Source organism: Salvia splendens, chromosome 8 (genome assembly GCF_004379255.2).
Source record: "Salvia splendens isolate huo1 chromosome 8, SspV2, whole genome shotgun sequence".
Lineage (NCBI taxonomy): Eukaryota > Viridiplantae > Streptophyta > Magnoliopsida > Lamiales > Lamiaceae > Salvia > Salvia splendens.
In genome coordinates this window covers 15,465,291-15,477,484 of record NC_056039.1, presented here as the reverse complement: position 1 = coordinate 15,477,484, position 12,194 = coordinate 15,465,291, and the positions used below count along the sequence as shown (strand labels likewise).

General features: G+C 44.1%; 1 protein-coding gene across 1 annotated transcript; it reads right to left on the bottom strand.

Annotated features, from left to right (window-relative positions):
• Positions 1 to 602: 602 nt before the first annotated feature.
• On the bottom strand, positions 603 to 2,866 carry LOC121745825. The gene is made up of 2 exons (XM_042139773.1): positions 1,849 to 2,866; positions 603 to 1,753 (listed from the first exon to the last, which is right to left on the bottom strand). The coding sequence occupies exons 1-2, from the start codon at positions 2,864 to 2,866 to the stop codon at positions 603 to 605; spliced, it is 2,169 nt and encodes a 722-aa protein (XP_041995707.1).
• Between the last annotated feature and the right edge of the window lie 9,328 nt (positions 2,867 to 12,194).

The following is a 12,194-nucleotide window of genomic DNA, read 5'->3' as shown; positions in this document are numbered from 1 at the left end:
GCTAGAATGGATGGCCTAACATCACTTCCTATCTCTATATTCACTATGTAGACTCAAGGAAGATCGCGAGCAAGTTCTAGAAACATATAACATATTGACGATAAATCACACATTTTAAAAATATAGGCTCAAATCTCACTAGGTATAGGCAATGGACAAGGAAACGAGCAATTCACTTTGATCAGTTCATAATAGAACATACAAGCATGCTTAAAAGTATCAACATGTTTTCGAAGAATTTTCAGCATCATAAGCAACTCATCCAACACATATGCCAGAATTTAACTCTATTGTTCTCCACCCCCATTCAAGTTCATCCAAGGGAGGTTATTTATCCTCAACTAAACAAATCCTACCAAAATAAAAATCTACTAAAAAATAAACTAAAAAAAACAATAAAAATAGTAAACTTCACCATCCACCATATCACCCCCAAACTTATTCAAAGCTACGCAAAGACATAAGTTTGAAACGTTGGTGGAGAGGTGATGCTTACTTAGCAACCACACCAAAATAAATACATAAAACAATAAAAGATACCTTCCATGGGTTGCCTCCCATAGCGCAACTTTTTACCGTCGTATGCCCTACGTCTCTACATATCAACCGAGATCCCCTTTCATCCCATAGTTGCCTCCATGAGGAAATAGATCGTTCCAAATCTTGGTGAGCCACCACTTTTCAGGCTCTCTCGAGATAGGCTCCTTCAGTGTTGGAGCAGTTGTCTTTCTTCCCTTGGCAGCAATTGGTATTTTACCCCCCATCCTAGGGGGTTCAGTAATGATCACCGAGTGCACCGGTGAAGGGCAACTATGGTCTGCATCGATCCATGCTATTGGCTCCGAGTTAGTGGAAGCCATCATCTCCATGTGAAGCTCATAAAAGTCCTTCTGCTTCACTTTTCTGACTGCACTCGATCCTCCTTCTTCAGTAATCACTTGGTGCTTCAGACGCACCACTTTGCACTCCTCAGTTCTTCCATCCATGCTTCTCGGTTTGTGGGAAAACTTCTGACTTTCTTCTCCTATGAAGATTGTCAACTCTCCTTTTTTCACGTTTATATTTGCCTCAACAGTGGCAAGGAAGGGACGTCCTAGCAGTAGGGGGACTCCCTTGTCTTCTTCCATGTCCAAGACCATAAAGTCGACGGGAAAAATAAATTCCCCGGCCTTAATCAGTAGGTCTTCCACGATGCCCTCTGGATAAGCGACAGATCTGTCTGCCATCTGTAGTGTGGCTGAGGTGGGCTTCAAAGTACCGATGTTCAGTTGCTTGAACACTGATAGTTGCATTAAATTAATGCTCGCGCCTAGATCGCAGAGAGCATTCTCCACCTTATAGCCCCCAATGAGGCAGTCGACAGTGAAACTTCCAGGGTCCTTCAGCTTGGCAGGCAGTTTCCTTTGCAGCAGAGCACTGCAATTTTCAGTTAGATTAATAGTGTCAACCTGCCCCCAACTGGTCTTCTGGGCTATCATCTCTTTCAGAAACTTAGCGTACTTAGGCATCTGCTGCAATGCCTCGATCAAAGGAATGTTCACATGCACCTTTCTGAAGATGTCCAGAAATCGAGTGAACTGCTCATCTTTCTTCTTCTTCTTCTTCTTCTTCTTCTGATTCAGTACCTGCGGGAATGACACTTTTACTCCAGAAGTGGTGCCAGTATTCTCCTTTTCAGCCTCCTTTTCCTTCTCTGCCACGACAGCCTTGGGCTCAAGAACGGTATCAGATATGGTCGCAGGCAGTGAGGGAGCTTCATAAATAGTGCCACTCCTTAGATGCACAGCTTTGCATTCTTTGGATTTATGATGGTGTTCGAAGGGAATTTTCCCGATTGCGTGATTGTACTCACAGTCTGGGAAATCTGGCTGATCTGTGTGTCGATGTTCTTCAGATGAATGGCCATACTTTGCACATCTGTCTCAACATTCTCCATCCTTTGATTGTTCTGCTCCATGAGCTTGTTGGACTGTAGCATGTAAGACTTGAGTATGTCTTCCGTGGTCATCTTCTTCGGATCATTAACCACTCCATCAGTAACTGTGAACCCCGGGGGTGGTTGCAGAGCATTATTTGGGTTTCCATAAGAGAGATTGGGATGCCCTTTGTTCCCGAACTGATTATATCCTCCACCCTGAAAGTTGGGGCGGTGATTATTGAAGTACTGGTTGTTGTCCCCTTGATTCACATAGTTCACGTCCCCCATTTTTCCTTGGTGTTCTCGAGACGGTTGCCCCATTGCCATGCAGTCGAATTTCATGGTCAACGCATCCAACTTGTCGGATAGGGCGCTCATAGGACCATGATCTGTAGTAGAGGCCACTCTATGCACCTTACTCCTGTCGTTGCTCCATCGTTCGTCATTAGATGCAAGCTCCTCTATCACTTCCATAGCTTCATTCACTCCTTTCTTGAGAATATTTCCACCTGAGCTCAAATTCAACTCCCGTTGTGCTTCAGGCACGTACCCTTTGAAGAATGTAATGACTTGCACTGTCGGGGTTAACCCATGGTTAGGACACCGCTTCATCAAGGCTTTGAACCTCCCCCATGCTTCTCTAATATTCTTTGCAGGGTTCATCTGAAAGGCAAGGATCTCATGTTGCCTCTTAATAGCCTCACTCGGGGGATAGAATTTTTCCAAGAACTTTTCCACCATAGCATCCCATGTTCTGATTGATCCTGGCTCTAAACTCTCCAACAAGTCCTTTGCTGAATCCTCTAAAGAGAAAGGGAACAACCTTAGTCGAATCTGCTCATCTGTCACTCCATTCAACTTTGTTGTGTTGCAGATCTGAATGAACTTGGTGATATGTTTGTTCGGATCATCTGTAGATTTGCCTCTAAAAGTAATATTTTCTGCCATCTGAATCAGTCATCTCCTCAACTCAAAATTGTTGGCATTGATGTTGTTGTTGACAGGTGGTTGTGCTACTCCATGATAGGCATACTGATTCTGAACAGGCACCACAGCTGGTCTATGATTGACTTGTTGACGCAGTTCCTCCAGTTGCCGTAGAAGCTCGGCATTAGTGGGCGGAGGTGGTGGTGGGCCATTGTTACCCTCTTCGATCTCCATCAGACTAGGAGAAACGGGATCAAACTGAATATGATCCTGAACTGGTGATCGGATGGGTGAAAGATCTCTCTGATCTGAAGATGCTCCTGCGTGGGTAGCCGAAGAAGTGTGAATTTTCTGCGTGAGCCTCCTATATGCGTTCCTCTCCCGGTTCGATGCTTCGATCTCAGAGTCGAAAGGTTCTAGAGGCAAGCCTTTAGAACGTGTGTGCATACACCTGAACAAGAAACACAAATGTGAGAACTCAAAAAAAAAATTAAATGAAAAATAAAGAAGTAAAATCTGAAGTAGTAATCTTGATTATTATCACGATATCAAGCTATATAACACAAAATTATCACCGGCAACGGCGCCAAAAACTTGACTCGACTTTATTTTACCCAAATAATACCCGTAAGTGTACGGGGTTATCGTAGCAAATAGCAAGCAAGTGTATATCGTATCCCACAGAGACAATTAAGTGTAAACCTAAGTACCACGAATAAATTTCAACTACTATCCAGACAATCAGGAAATTTGGTTTTGAAACTAACAACTATAGAAAACATGTAAATGCAGAGATTAAATTAGAACAATTAAACAAGAGAGCGATAAAGCAAGTTGTGTAAGATGATGAAGAAATATGCAGAATTCAAGGATCCGATGCACAACTCATAGCTTAACCCAATTAAAACCAACTTACCATTTAAAGTCTCTAGAACTGTTGAATCAATCACAATTGTAGATTAAACCCCCTCCCGATGTGAGAAATCTGTAGATTAGGTGTAATAAGTGAAGTCCCCTTCTAAATCTTAGACCTAACTCCCAAAACTTTGATTAGATTAAAGATCCCACTCATAATCTCAACTCTCCCGAGTTTTATTGAATTAAGGTGTGAATTATTCCTCTTTCAAGATTAATTATTTCATCTCCCGATTACTCTAAGAAACCCTACACTCCCAATTGGTGATCAAGCAATTGATAGGAAAAAGCACAAGAATAATTCAAACAATTACAAGAGCAAGATAAAAATGAAATTAATTGGATTAAAACTATGAATCAATGCATCTTCACTAAGAATTCTACATGAAAGGTTTAGTTACTCATATTCAAAGTAGAAAACAAAAAGAAACTAAGAAAATCAGAGGAAACCATGATACGAATTACAATTGGCGGAGGAATCAAAGCTTGAATCTTCAATCTTTGATAAGTCGTATTCTAGGCCTTGGTTACTGGTGTGTATGATGTGCATATTTGAACTTTATCTCCAAAACAAGTTGCTTAAGCGTGCAGGTTGAGTGTTCTAGCTAGTAGGCAAAGCTTCAGATATTTCAGGTGAAAAGGGCGTCAGGACGATTACGTACTTACCAGTATACATGCAAAAATGGCTCGAGATGGAGAAGAAGGATAGATGGGACTGATCAACCACAATTAAGGGCAAAGAAGTCATCTCACCACAAGGTTTTACCCTAAAATCAAGGGTAAGCCTCCCTATAAAAGGAAAGCCTCCCTATAAAAGGAAGCCACTTGGAGAGAGAAAGGATCATCAACAGATTCATCATCATCACTCTTAGGTAGAATTCCCTCGGTAGTTCAGTCCTTCAGCCCAGTCCAGAATCTCGTTCCTCGCCACTGCCATGGTCACTTGAAGATCAAGAAGTTCCCAGAGTTCCAGATGTTCTCATCCAGTCATCAAGATCGTAGTTAGAAGTTCCATCGCCCGGCGTGGCAAAAAACTTTTATTTCGCTTTCGTAGTTAAATTGCTTGTTTTTCCTTATGCTGGATCTTTGTTTGCTTTTGAATTTCACCGCCTAGAAGTACTTTGTTTGAAGATCCAAACATGTTTTATGCTATGAAGTTGTTTTCTGTTCAGTTTACTTCGCCGATCTCTTTTCCTTCTGCCTAGTTAGCTTAGATCTACAGTTTCTGGTCGTTTTGAGTATCGAATCGTGTGTTTCCAGTTAGTAGTTTATTTCTTCGAGTTAGCATAATTTGTTTACTTTTATTTCATAGAGGTTTGTTTCATGCAAGGTGCAGTTATGTGTTTCCTGTTTTCTTCCATGCTGATCAGTAGGCGGGATTTCAGTTTCGATGTTTGATTTTCGATTTGGAATGTTTGATTGTAGATCTGTGTTCGTGAGTTATTAATCTGTGTTTTTATGGTGCTGAATCTGGTTTGTTTTCTGATTTTAGTTTGTGTTTGTTGAAGAAGATGATGTCCATATCCAAGTTTGGGACCACTTTGCTTTTTAGACGCTTTTTGCTTTTTGTCCTTCACCTTTAGTACACCCTGCAGATCTGTCAGCCTAGTCACCACAACTACCACTTATTCTCTGCTTTTCTGTTTAGCCTTTTATAGAAACCTAGTACTTTCCGCATATTTTCTGTTACACCGCATCCACCATAATTCCACGTACACCACTACATGTCGACCACCATTCACCCTTCCTAGTCAGTAGGACACCATCTTAATTTCCCGTCTAGGTAGAGACTCAACCCAAGCGTGGTAGCTAACCAAACCATCCAAAATATCACCGCAATCTGTCCAACCGTCACCATCTCTGTGGGATTCGACCCCTACCTTCACTATACTACCCAGTAGAAGAGGGTTGAGGATTCTTTGAAAGCAGGTTCTAGGCTAGCGGGGATTCTTATACTGATCATTAGGATAGATCCTTGCTTGAGCGACACCTACGCAAACCATGCTCTTTCAAATGGCGACGTTGCCGGGGATGGATGTCGTTATTTGAAGCTATTGTGTGTGATACTTTGGCGTATATATTGTGCACAACGTTTTCCTTTTCTTTTAATTTCAGTATATGAGAAGCAGCTCGGCTCCTGACCAGTGGAGGCCGAAGATACTTCAGCAAGGATATATATTCGTAACCACTCGATCCGGCTTGTCGACGGCTTTGTCTGACTTAGGTTCGAGTAGCGACGAGGAGCAATACACCATAGAAGGACCAATACCAGAAGAGATACCACTATTGGAAGGCAACCCAGGGGAGATGGCTGCCAACGGAGATGATGATCCAGAGATCGGTACCCTGAACGCGCATAACGAGGGAGAACCACCGCAAGCCATTGTAGTCACCCCGGGGCAGACTGCCTGTGATGTGAAGCCCCATGTTATCGCAATTCTGCCTACATACTGCGGAAAGAGCTATGAAGGACCTTACGAGTTCCTGCATGAATTTTGTAAGATTCGTAGGGCGCAAAGGAGGCCAGCAGGGGCGACCGAGGATGACTATAGATTGAAGGCTTTGCCGTTTGTTCTAAAAGGGGAAGCCAACACTTGGTTCATGCGTCTGCCATTCAACTCCATTGAGAGTTGGGCCGATTTCAAGTCAGCATTCTTAGGCGAGTTTTTCCCATCGTCAAAGACAAATGCGCTGAAGAGAGAGATAACTAATGTGAAGCAAGGATACGATGAGCCTTTGAGTGATTACTGGGCTAAATATATGAGCCTCTTGGATGCGTGCCCCAACCATCGCATGGCGGATATTGAAGTACACCATGTCTTTTATGAAGGGATGAACAAAGCAACCAAGGATCTAGCGAATTCCTCGTCAGGAGGAAGCTTCACGCAGCTAAGGGTCAGCGAAGCTAAAAGGGTCCTAGGGAAACTGTTGAGCGCAAAAAAGGAGTATGACAATTCCAGAGATGGTTACAGTAGAGAAAGGATCGCCAGCGCCTTGTCTACTGACCAGGAGCAGAAGATAGAACAGAAGATGGATTTGAAGATGGACGAATTGAAGAAGACGCTCTTAAGTGCAATCGAGAAAAATGCGCCACCAACTTCCCCAGCTGGAAACTACAAGGGTGCAGAACAAGGGAACCAAGGGCCGAGCTATGATCAGCCCAATGACTTCGTGAATATGGAGCAAGTCAACGCTGCTGGGTATTACAATTCTAGTGGGCATTGGATCCAAGGGAGACAACGGGATGCACCATGGAGGGATCATCCGAATTTTCGATGGGGAGATGGGAGCCAAAATCAAAACCAAGGTCAAGGTCAGAACCAATACAACCCCCACCCGAACCAGAATTTCAACCGTGGCCCGGAAAATCCAATCAACCAGTTCAACTGGTCAGGAAGGAACCAACAACCCCACAGTCAACAACCTCAAAACCAACACCCACAAAACCCAAACCATGTTTATGTACCACCCCACCAGAGGAACTTTCAAAATTATCAGAGTCAACCTAACCAAGGACCACCACCTCAGCAAAACCCAACCCAGTTCCAAAACCAGAACCAGAACCAATATCATACTGATCAGTACAACCCTCCTGGCCAGTATAACCAATACCCACCTAACCCGAACCAGCAAAATTTCCAAAATTCCCAGTATAACCAGCACCAAGGGCCGAATCAATCCCAATATCCTAGCAGGTCAAGGAGATCTATGGAGGACATGATGGGAGAATTGCTCGCATCGCAGCAAGGTATCAAGGGTGAGTTACATTCCCATAATGAAGTAGTGCAAGGGATGCAGAGTGCCCAGAAGGAGCATAAGGCGAACATGGATATGATGAATAGGCAGTTGGCCCAACTGGCCAGTTCGATGGGTGAAATGAAAGGAAACTCAGGGAAACTCCCGTCCACAGTCCATGTGCCTGAAAAGGCGAATGTGAGCAAAGTCACACTACGATCCGACACTACCTATGAAGGACCCCAGCCAAAGAAGTCTAGTGGAGAACCAAGTGGAGCAACATTATTGGGGGACGTTGTCTCGGAAAAAGAGCTACGCAGACCTCTACCTCAGATGCAGGACCCATTTTTCTTGGGAGAAACACCATGTGGAAAAGGCGAGCCCGAGAACGTACTGGTCAGGAAGGAACCCCATCAAGAGGTAGAATCCAGAACGAAGGAAACTCAGACCCAGAATCTGTCCAAGGAAGGTCCCACGAAGGTTGCTGAGGGACCGGTAGAGGAGAGAAAGGGGGAGAAACCATTCCCTTACCGTTTCGTAACTAAGAGGAAGAAGGAAAACCCAGTGGATTACTTGTTAATTTTCGAGAAACTGGATGTTACCATACCATTCCTCCAAGCTGTGAAGATACCCCCACTTGGGAAATTTATTAAGGAGTTCATAGCCGAGAAAGCCCAGGAGGATGGAAAAATTATGGTAGAAGGGATCGCATCAGCAATAGTGCAGGAGAAGCTACCGCCCAAGAGGGCCGATCCAGGTATGTTCACCCTGCCTATAACAATAAGAGATGTGAAAGTCGAGCATGCAATGTGTGATCTTGGAGCTTCTATTAATGTCATGCCTTTGTCGATCTATAACCAATTGAAGGGGGTTAGATTGTCGAGTACTAGGGTGTTGATCCAACTGGCTGATAGGTCATGCATAAGTCCTGAGGGTGTTTTAGAGAGTGTGTTGGTCAGAGTGCATGAGTTTACCTACCCTGCTGACTTTTATGTGATCAAAATGAGTGAGTCCGAGGCTAGGGAATCTAGTGGAATATTGTTAGGTAGGCCATTTTTTAGAACAGCCAAGACAATAGTAGACATGGCTGAGGGAACAATTTGCATTGATTTTCATGGGCAAAAGTTTACTTTTGATATTAATGAGGCCATGAAAAAGCCTATCGATTCTGAAAATTTATTCCATGTTGATGTGATTGACCCATTAGTCCAAGATTTTCTTGAGACCGAACTATTGCAGGAAAAGCTCCAAGCTTTAGATGTCTATGAGAAAGCTGACGTAGAAGCCGCTGCATGGTGTGATCTGATACGTAGCCAAGGGCTGACTGATGAAGAGATAGAAGGAGCAATTAAGGACTTCTGCCAGAAATCAGAGTTCATTGGAGCCGCATGGGGCTCAACTACCAGTCAGTATAGAGGAATCTCCAGAGGGAGAATTAGAGAAAGGAGGAGAGGCTGAGAAAAACCCTCTACCCGAAGACACACTTCCACCCCAAGTTGAGCTGAAGAAATTACCATCGAATTTGAAGTATGCTTTCCTCGGAGAGGAGAACTCACATCCAGTGATCATCAGCAGCAGCCTTACGAAGGAACAAGAGGCTAGGCTACTGACCGTGTTGAGCAAGAACAAGAAGGCGATTGGATGGAGTCTCACAGATTTAGTTGGAATTAGCCCCGACGTCTGCATGCACCACATTAGGTTGGAGGAAGGAGCAAAGGTACATCGAGATGCTCAAAGGAAGGTAAACCCTAACATGCGAGAAGAGATATTGAAGGAAATCTTGAAGTTGTTGTCGCTAGGGATTATCTATTCAGTGCCGGACAGCGAGTGGGTCAGCCCCATTCACATGATTCCAAAGAAATCAGGGATCCAAGGCGTGAAGAATGAGAAGAATGAGCTAATACCAACGAGGCTAGTCACGGGTTGGCGAACGTGCATCGATTACCGTAAGCTGAACAATGCGACCAGGAAGGACCATTTTCCCTTGCCTTTCATCGACCAAATGTTGGAGAGATTAGCTGGGAAGAAGTACTTCTGTTTTCTGGATGGGTACAGCGGTTACTTCTAAATTTACGTGGATCCGGAAGACCAGGATAAGACCACCTTCACTTGCCCATTCGGAACCTATGCATACCGACGCATGCCTTTCGGTCTATGCAACGCTCCAGGCACGTTTCAACGATGTATGATGAGCATATTTTCCGATTTGATTGAAGACTGCATAGAGATATTCATGGATGACTTCACGGTCTACAGAGACTCTTTCGATTCTTGCCTTCATCATTTGGATATAGTTCTAGAAAGGTGTCAAGCAAAAAGTCTGGTGTTGAATTTAGAGAAGTGTCATTTTATGGTCACCGAAGGGATTGTTCTGGGACACGTGGTTTCAGAGTGGGGAATCCAGGTGGATCAAGCTAAGGTGGATGTTATATCCAAATTACCGTTCCCTACTGATCAGAAGGGGATAAGGGGTTTTCTGGGGCACGCCGGATTTTATCGAAGATTTATCAAGAATTTCTCCAAGATTGCCCAACCCCTTACCCGACTCCTTCAGCATGAAGTAGAGTTTGTTTTTGATGAGCAATGCAAGGCTGCGTTTAACCTTCTCAAGGAAAAGCTGATATCCGCACCTATCATACGGGCTCCTGACTGGGACTATCCTTTCGAAGTGATGTGCGACGCCAGCGATTATGCAGTGGGAGCCGTACTGGGACAGAAGATCGATGGGAAGAGGTACGTAATTTTTTATGCATCTAAGACTCTGAATCAAGCCCAGCGGAATTATGATACCACTGAGAAAGAGATGCTGGCAGTGGTGTATTCTTTCGAGAAGTTCCGGCCATACTTGTTGGGATCCAAGGTCATCGTTTATACTGACCATGCAGCGATTAAGTATCTGATTGCCAAGAAGGAATCCAAACCCCGCTTGATCCGATGGGTCCTTTTGTTACAAGAATTCGATTGGGACGTGGAAGATAAGAAGGGAGTCGAGAACAAGGTGGCGGACCATTTAAGTAGAATAGTGCAAGAGGGAAACAACGACAAAGTGTACGACAAGTTTCCAGAAGAGCATTTATGTGAGGTAAATTTTGAGGCCAGGAAGATTGACTGGGAAGAAGTGATGAAGCTTACTGGCCAGTACGATACTGAAAAAGGAAAAGAAAAGGTAGGGCAAGAGCCGTGGTATGCAGACCTGGCCAACTACCTAGTGACTGGAGAACTTCCAGAGGTGCCGAGTATTACCAAGGCCCAGAGAATGAAAATCAGGAGTGAGGCAAAATACTACGTTTGGGACGACCCCTATCTGTGGAGAGTAGGATCCGATCAAGTGATAAGGAGGTGCGTTCCTGACTGGGAGCAAAGGGACGTTGTGACACATTGCCACTCTTTGGCATGTGGAGGACACTTCGGTCCTAAGAAGACGGCAAGGAAGATTCTGGACAGCGGCTTTTATTGGCCAACGCTCAACAAGGATGCGTACGAGTTCTGCAGAACTTGTGAGCGCTGTCAACTGACCGAAGGAATATCTGCCCGGGATGAAATGCCGCAGGTACCCGTCATTGTTTGTGAGTTGTTCGACATATGGGGAATGGATTTCATGGGTCCGTTTCCTTCGTCCTATGGAAATTTGTACATTTTAGTTGCAGTGGATTACGTCTCCAAAAAGGTGGAGGCCAAGGCCACAAGCACGTGTGAAGCAAGGGAGGTGGCCAAGTTCCTAAAGAGTCATATCTTCAGCCGGTTCGGAGTACCAAGAGCGATCATATCGGACCAAGGTACACATTTCTGTAATCGCACAATTGAAGCATTAATGAAAAAATACGGCGTACACCACAGACTATCAAGCCCCTACCATCCGCAAGCTAACGGTCAAGCGGAGATTTCTAACCGCGAGATAAAGAAGATCTTGGAGAAGACTGTAAATCCTTCTAGGAAGGATTGGAGTGCAAGGGTAGAGGATGCTCTATGGGCATATCGTACAGCCTACAAGACCCCCATAGGAATGTCCTCATACCGGATCATTTTTGGGAAGATGTGCCATTTACCGGTTGGAATTAAACACTGGGCATACTGGGCAGTACAGAAAGTGAATATGGATGCTACAGCCTATGAAGAGGAAAGGAAGCTGCAGCTGCAGGAGCTTGAGAAACTTAGATTGAAGTCGTTTGATTCAGCTATGTGGTACAAGGAGCGAACCAAATTGTGGCACGACCGGAATCTGAGGACCAAGGATCTCCATGTTGGGCAGAAGGTACTACTCTTCCAATCGAGGCTGAAGCTCATGCCTGGGAAGCTCAAGTCGAAATGGACAGGGCCTTATGTCATCACCTCACTCCGTTCCAATGGAGCAGTGGAAATTTCAGGGAGTTTTCCTAACTCTGAACCTTTCATAGTAAATGGACATAGGCTAAAAATATTTAGGGAGGATAGTGAGGTCGGTGTAGTGGATGAAATTCCACTGCAAAACTTACTACGGTTGTCTACTGATCAGTAAGATAGGAATTTGGAGTTCCACGTGGCTAGTTTCTTTTTTTTTAAATAGTTTGCATATACTGGCCAAGTGGAATTCCAAATTGCCTAAGGAAGATGTAAATATTGTAAATACGTAGTTAATCTCTGCATGCAAGATAATTTCTAAAAAAATCAAAAAAAAATTCGGGCCTTAATTTTAATTTGTAATACGTATTGAAAAAATTGC